Source organism: Echinops telfairi, unplaced genomic scaffold, assembly GCF_000313985.2.
Source record: "Echinops telfairi isolate 266 unplaced genomic scaffold, ASM31398v2 ScPeMD7_7441;HRSCAF=8479, whole genome shotgun sequence".
Taxonomy (NCBI): domain Eukaryota; kingdom Metazoa; phylum Chordata; class Mammalia; order Afrosoricida; family Tenrecidae; genus Echinops; species Echinops telfairi.
In genome coordinates, this window is record NW_022111341.1 from 1,362,144 (window position 1) to 1,369,608 (window position 7,465).

The 7,465-nt window shown below is 44.6% G+C and overlaps 1 protein-coding gene and 1 pseudogene across 1 annotated transcript in view; one reads left to right on the plus strand and one right to left on the minus strand.

The window, feature by feature from the left end:
• Positions 1–402, plus strand: part of LOC101658551 — a 2,499-nt pseudogene extending 2,097 nt beyond the window's left edge.
• A 2,215-nt stretch (positions 403–2,617) lies between these two features.
• The window catches only part of ZNF311 (zinc finger protein 311), an 8,592-nt gene continuing 3,744 nt past the window's right edge, over positions 2,618–7,465 (minus strand). The window contains exon 2 of the mRNA XM_045298701.1: positions 2,618–4,813. Coding sequence (XP_045154636.1) covers positions 3,237–4,813 — 1,577 coding nt within the window. The 3' untranslated portion in view covers positions 2,618–3,236. The remainder of the gene's footprint in view (positions 4,814–7,465) is intronic.

Consider the following 7,465-nt stretch of genomic DNA (forward strand, 5'->3'; position numbering starts at 1 on the left):
AACCAGTCTGATATTCCCAGCAGCCTCCTGACTCCAGAGAAGTCTGTCTCCTGCCTCCCCGGCCAGATGGCACCAGCAGGCCACCTGGACCCAGCCCACAATCCTGGGCCACAGGGACTGCACGCCTCCAACCCTGGGCCACAGCTGCTCCATCAGAATCCTCCCCAACCATCCCGCCTACTGCTGGGCCAACCAAGCTCAGGTCCTAGCAGTGAGTTGGCCTATAACCCCACCACTGGTGCGATGGGGCCCACCAGCATGTCTGTAGCTGGAGAAGCCCCGGAGCCAGCTCTGGGTCTGCTCCCAGAACTGACCAACCCCGATGAGCTAATGTCGTATCTGGGCCCTCTGGGCCTGCCCACCAACAGCAATGATGACCTGTTGTCCCTCTTTGAGAACTGACCTGTGGTAACCCTGCTCAGCTGGGTTAGGCTGCCTTCATGCCACCTACCACCCCTTCACATGTGCAGCTGCCTGACCCAAGCCTTGGAAGGGGAAGTGGTCCTGGGGACAGTCGGGGCTGCCAGTGGGGCAGCCAGACCCTTCCCACCCTACCACCAAGGTCCCTGCTCCGAAAACGGTTTTGTTGCAGTGCTTGCCCTGGCCCCACCTTGTCCTTCCACCGATGCCTGCTACTACCCACTCTGCATTTTATCCCAGTGTTGACCCTTCTGTTGTGATTCCTTCATGACTCGGACAGAGCCCGCCATCCACCAGGCCTGTGGGCTCCGATGGCTCCTTGGAAGCCTCTGGAAATGGGAGCTTCATCTAGAACCATGCATACTGGCCTCCTAGAGGGCCCGGCTCTTCGACTCCATCGCATTTGTGGTATCTTGGCCACTCGGCGCGACCTTAAGCTTTCAGGCCAGAGGCTTAAGGGTGGGGAGAAAGGGATTCAAGCACAACAGTGTACATAATAGTGTGGAAACACTAAAGGCTGGAGGAAAGCTAGCTGGAGCCCAGATGCCTGTGTGCTCTCTGCTCCTTTGGGCAGACAGCGGGGGAGGGACCCAGGCTCCAGTCCTGGTCTGGGGGTGGGGTCTCTGCTCTCTTTCCAAGTCCCCTTTTCCAAGAAAGTGAAGAATTAGTACCTCCCTGTTTTTTTAAAACCATCTTTCCTGAGTCCACCCTGTGGGCTAGAACCCAGGGTGGGGAGCGGATAGCCATTACATCCTGTTGGCCTGGGGCCCACGAGCCTGCCTGTGAACCAGGCGCCTGTTCTGTCTCCTGTCTATATCGACCTCTATTAAAGGACTCCATTGTGTGGGAAAAAAAAAAAAAAAATTCTCCCCTAACTAAATTCTGTGGTCAAATACTTCTGGTAAGCAATGCTTCTAGCTCCCTTTTGTGATTCAAAACAAAAAATCTGCAGCCTTTGAGAGTGGAAATAAAACGACCATCTGAATGTTATTTCTTAAACTTTAAAAATAATCAAAGTATTAAAAAAAGAAAAACCAGAAATTTCTTCTCAGGCTTTTTTGTTGTGTCCTCCTTACACATTACGTGTGTTTCTGTCTTACTATTATGATTTTATCCTTACCACTTTAGTGATCTTGTTTTTTATTGTTTCCTTGTGGGAAACAGAAGGATTTCTCCCAAGTTGTCTCCCCCAAATAAATGCCAAACTTAGCTGCTTGCTACATGTGGCTAATGACTATACACTTGGAGGTTGAAAGAAGTAGGTCAGGGGTTATTCTCCCTAAGGGTTATCAGCCATCTAGAGCAGTCACCACTGTTTATCCCACAAGTAGGACCCCCTCCCTTCTGATAAGGATAGTAGTTGTCTGTTTCCTTGTAGGAGACCCCAGAGAGCTCAAGCCCACTCAAGGGTGACCAAGGTTAGGCCACCATCATTAAGCTAGGGTCCGCCCATCTTGTTATATGTATACCCCTAGTCCCTCCCCTTCCTATCATGTGTACACCCCTAGCTCATCCTCTTCCTGTTACACCTATACCATTATATATCCCCCTCCTATTATTGCTTGTATGCCTATTGTACTGCCCCTTCCTGTGACATGTGGTTACCTGTAATCACACCCCCTTCAGTAGATATAACCCTTGGTTAGCAATAAATGGGGTATCTAGCCTCCTGCCGGCTGTCTCTGCCCCACCTTGCCTCGGTGCACTCTGTGTGCAGACCAGCCTGGTAAGATCATGGCCATCCAGGAGGTGAGCATGCTACCATGAAATGTGTCTGACTTATCTCTCACGCTCTCTATGACTTTATTATAATCTTTATATATATCAACTGTGTAATTGCACTTACTGAACCCGTGCTTAGTTGTGGGGGGCTGGCATTGTCCCCCACATTTTCTGTTGCATTGAAGCACAGGAGGAGTGGAAGCATAATGAGAATAACTAATACAAGGGAGTGCAGGGGTGGGCGATAGGGAGGGGAAAGGGGATTTCAGGAGTAAATAATGAAGGTGGGAGGGGCGAGGGAGTAATAGAACTGATTGTGAATTGCACCAGTCATTTTAAAGGTGATTTAACCATGGGGGTTGGGGGGCAAGATCTAAGATCAATGTGGTGGTGACTGTACAGTGCCCCTTGTATGATATGTAAATTATGTACCAATAAAACTGTTGGGGGAAAAAGACAATGGAAAGAGAAAAAATAAAGCTGAATTACTTGTTTATCTCTTTCTCTACCATTCAGGAAACTCAGAACGAAATTTAATTCTCAATTATGGCCATTATGTTAATGGCCTTCCCATATCTGAAACCCCTCCTAGGACTTCCCAATTCTATTTTAACCTTTATCCTTCAGCCTTACTGAATATGGGTTAAACCAAAACTCACTGCTATTGAGTCAATACTGACTGATTCTGTCACCCCCTGTGGGTTTCTGAAACTCTATTTATGGGAGTAGAAAGCCCAGTCTTTCCTATGGAGTGGCTGGTGGTTTTGAACTGCTAACCATCTGGATCGCAGCCAGATGGGTAACCATTATACCACCAGGGTAAAAGAGAACTGAGAGCAGGGACTCAGGCAGACTCTTGTATTCCAGTGCTCATTTCAGCACTCTTTGATTCTACTCTTCAGAAGTGACAGAGAGCATCTTGGAAGTGAATGTGCTTACAGAAGAAATACATACTAACTAGGAAGGTCAAGGATATCCTTGGTATGTCACAATGAGGGGCTAGGGAACCAAGAAGAACCAATATAAAGGGATTGAGAAAGAACACTCCAAGAGGTAGAAGGAGAAGTGGGAAAGCATAAACTCCAGATCATTACTCAGGGGTTGGGGGTCAAAATACTGACTACCGAGAAGACCTGGGAACCAGATTTCCTGCTCTCAGAAAGTTCATGGGTTCCCCACATGCTGTGTTTTCTTTTTTTATGTCCATGAAGATTTGAGCTCACTCTGAAGGCTTTCCCACACTCTTCACATTCATAAGGTTTCTCTCCAGTGTGAACTCTCTGATGTCCAATTAGAGCTGAGCACTGACGGAAGGTCATGCCACACTCATTGCAGGTGTATGGCTTCTCACCAGTGTGGATTCTCTCGTGCTGCTTCAGCACTGAACTGTGGTGGAAGGTCTTTCCACACATCTCACATTTGTAAGGCTTCTCTCCTGTGTGGATTCTTTGATGACTGGTCAAGTTTGATTTCCCACTGAAAGCCTTCCCACACCTCAAACATTTATAAGGTTTCTCTCCAGTGTGGATTCTTTGATGGACGGTGAGACAGTATCGATCCTGGAATGTTTTCCCACAATCCCCACATTGATAGGGCTTCTCTCCAGTGTGTTCTTGTTCATGCGCCCTGCGTTTACAGTTATGACGAAAGGCTTTGCCACATAAGTTACACTTGTAAGGCTTCTCGTCAGAGTGGATTCTTTTATGTTTTGTGAGCTCTGCCTTGACACTGAATGCTTTCTCACACTGCAGGCAACCATAGTTTTTCTCCCGAGTGTGGATTCTCTTGTGTTTGCTTAGGTCTGAGCTCCGAATAAAAGCCCTTCCACACTGGTTGCACCCATATGGTCTTTCACCAGTGTGAATTCTTTTGTGCTTGGAGAGGTCTGAGCTCCCGCTGAAGGCCTTCCCACACTCCTCACATCCATACGGTTTCTCTCCAGTGTGGATCCTGCCATGCGTGGTAAGGGAATGCCTAAACTGGAAGGCCTTACCACAGTCATTACATTCATAAGGCTTCTCTCCACTGTGGATGATCTGATGCATATTGAGACGGTTCTTGGTCTTGAAGGCTTTCCCACAATCACTGCAAGCATGAAGCTTCTCTCCACTGTGGATATTTTTATGTCGGCAAAGAGCTGATCTACTATTGAAGGCCTTCCCACACTGGGTGCAGTCAAAGGGCTTTTCCCCCGTATGGATTATCTGATGCATACACACCTGACTCCTGGTTTTGAATGCTTTCCCACACTCATTACATGTGTAAGGTTTTTCACCAGAATGAATTCGCTCATGGAGAATTAGGTCTGAATGCCAGCTGAAGTCTGTGCCACATTTGGCACAGTCATAGAGTCTCTGTTCTGTAGGAACTCTGTCGTATGGGATGCATATTGAATTTAGATTGGTGTTTTTTTTCAGTGGTTTCTGGTTCTTTCCTTTCTTGACATTCACATCCTCAGAACCTCCTCTCTCTTTTCTCAGTTTCTCCATCATGGGCGTTTTCCATTGATTTTCTAATTTGGCATTCTGCACACCAATTTCTCCAAGCCCAGGACCTTGGGAAACAACTTTTAGGCGACTTTTAACTTTTATCCAGCCAACATCTCCATTTTCAAAAACATCTTGTTTTGAATGTGCCTTCTGAATCTCAGGCCACGTCTTGTCAGTTGCCACTTAAGAGAGAAAATAAAAGTGTAAGACACTGGTTCTCAACCTTCCTAATGCAGCGACCCTTGAATACAGTTCCTCATGTTGTGGTGCTCCCTAACCATAAAATTATTTTTGTTGCTACTTCGTAACTGTAATTTTGCTACTGTTATGAATCGGGAAACCCCTGTGAAAGGGTCGTTTGACCCCCAAAGGGGTCGCGACCCACGGTTTGAGAACTGCTGGTGTAAGATATTCAGAAGAAAGGATGTAAGTGAAACGGATGTGGTGAAAAGTGAATGACTTTTCCATGTTCTAAAGATTGCTAACCTTATATTTAAGGGTGAGAATAGGTGGAAGTAATAAAAAAGTTCCAATATATTTCAAACTTAACAAACTTGATACAAAATCTTTATAAATCTCTTCTACACACTCCTAGTTTAATGAACGGCAGTTCTGTACATTTAATCATCAGACAGGAAGCTAGTAATCATCTCCAATCCCTTCTCCCCATCCTATTTGCTCAGCTAAAATTTTACAAATTTTATCAGTGGAATGAGCTAGAGAACTTGTTGAAGTGTCAGTATAGAACCTCTTTCAGTCTGTCTATAGGTCCAGGAAAACCATATTTCTGTGATGTGATTCTGCTCATCTGGGTAGATAAGGGGAACAACTGGTCCTAACCTGGCCAGGTTTTCTTTTTGGCCTTTGGAATTGTGATTGAAAAGAAGGTAAGGCAAGGCTCTGAGAGTAGGTAAGTATTTAGTATTTCATTCTAAGAACTAGTAGTCATACAGTAGGAGCCCTGGTGGAATAGTTTACCTGTAGTATACTATTACCTAATAGTGCTAACCTCAAGGTCTGAAGTTTAAAACCACCAGCTAATCTGAGGGAGAAAGCAAGGGAGAAAGCTCTTCTACTCCCATGAAGAGCTACTGTCTCAGAAACCCACAGGGACAGTTCTATCCTGTCCTACAGGGTTGCCATCAGTCAGAATTGGTTGGTGTTTTATTGTGGTAGGGTAGTATTTGGTGCAGAGAAGGGAATGTTTTACCATTTTGTCTGAGGGGCAGAGATGGTTAATTTACCAATAAAGAATACAGCAGACCCACAGAGAAGACAATTAGAGAGAAGACCCTCATGGCATCCGAGGTCCTTCTTGTGCCTTTAGTATACCTGCTTTTGGGATCCACTGCACATCTCTGAATCAATCTATCTATCTATCAATCTGCTACTTTAAATTAACTTCCTTTTTTTTTTTTTTGGCAACTAGAGAGCCCAAATCAACTTTTTAATTATCTCTTTACTCTCTACTCTTTTCCCTCCATTTCCACTGCCAGAGCAGTCCCACTAGCTAACTGCAGTACTTTACCAAGCATGATGTCCTTCTCCATGTTATCTCCATGATAACATGCCAAACTGACTGCCCTTTAGTCTCATTCCTCGCTAAATCATCCTCTATACTGTTTGCAGGTTAATTTTTCCCCCTGAAAATTAGATCTATGTCATCCCTTAGCTTAAAATACATCAACGGCACTATATAAATAATCAGATAGGAAGAATATGAAGTGTAAGGTTAAGAGCTCTGCCTCTGGATTGAAATCCTGTCTTTCCTACTAGACTTTAAGCTTCCTGAGGGCAAAGCCGATATCTTATTTGACTCTATATTCCTTGATGGTGCTTGGTATCTCTGGTCACTCAGTGGTTTTTTAAGGATGGAAAGAAAGGAGGAGCAGTGAGTACTGCAATTGGGCAGTTGAAATGGGCATGTCAATAATTGAGAAATCTTTTAGAGAACAAGTTCAGAAAATTCTCTGAATAAAGAACTGGTAATATTTCACGACAGACTAGTCAAGAGAATCAGGGGGAACAGAAAGGCAAAGTGAGAAGAAGGTAGAACAAGAGATAAAATGTGGTAACCGTCTTATTGGAAATGATGAGTTTTGCTTTAGATATGTTGCTTTTCAAATGACAATGGGTTATTCAAATAAAAACCAGGAGTTAGAGTAGCATGAGTCTGATATGCATGAAAGGGCAGAAATGAGTGTCACCAAAGTTTATCTGCATCAGTGATGATAGTTGAAGTCATAAGGAAACATTAACTTCACTATGTTGTTGTTGTTGTTGTTGTTGTTGTTAGGCGCCATAGAGTTGGTTCTGACTCGTATTCTATGAACAAGAGAACAAACCACTGTTCCATCGTCACAATTGTTGTTATGTTTGAGTTGATTGGCAGTCACTGTATCAATCCATCTCATCGAAAACCTCTTTTTTTGCTGCTCTTCCACTTTACCAAGCATGATGTCCTTCTCTAGGGACTGTTCTCTCTGATAACATGCCCAAAGGATGCGATATGAAGCTTTGCCTTCTAAGATTCTAAAGGGCATTCTAGCTGCACTTTCCCCAAGACATTTCACAAGAGGAGAGCACATGGAAAGATAAGGACTGAAGATCTAGGATTCAAAACAAGGAAGGAAAGGAAAGACATAGTTCTTCTAGCTATTTCTCTGTAACTCGCACCAAATGATCGAGAGGGACCATGTAAATAAGGTCTGTGAAACATTACAGGGCTGGGGTGGGGGTGGGATTGGTCGGTTTTGGTTGTCATTTCCCTGTGTAAGAGAATTATCTCAAAAAAAGGAAGAGAGAATCCGTGATCATCAAGGAAGAGCCTCTAG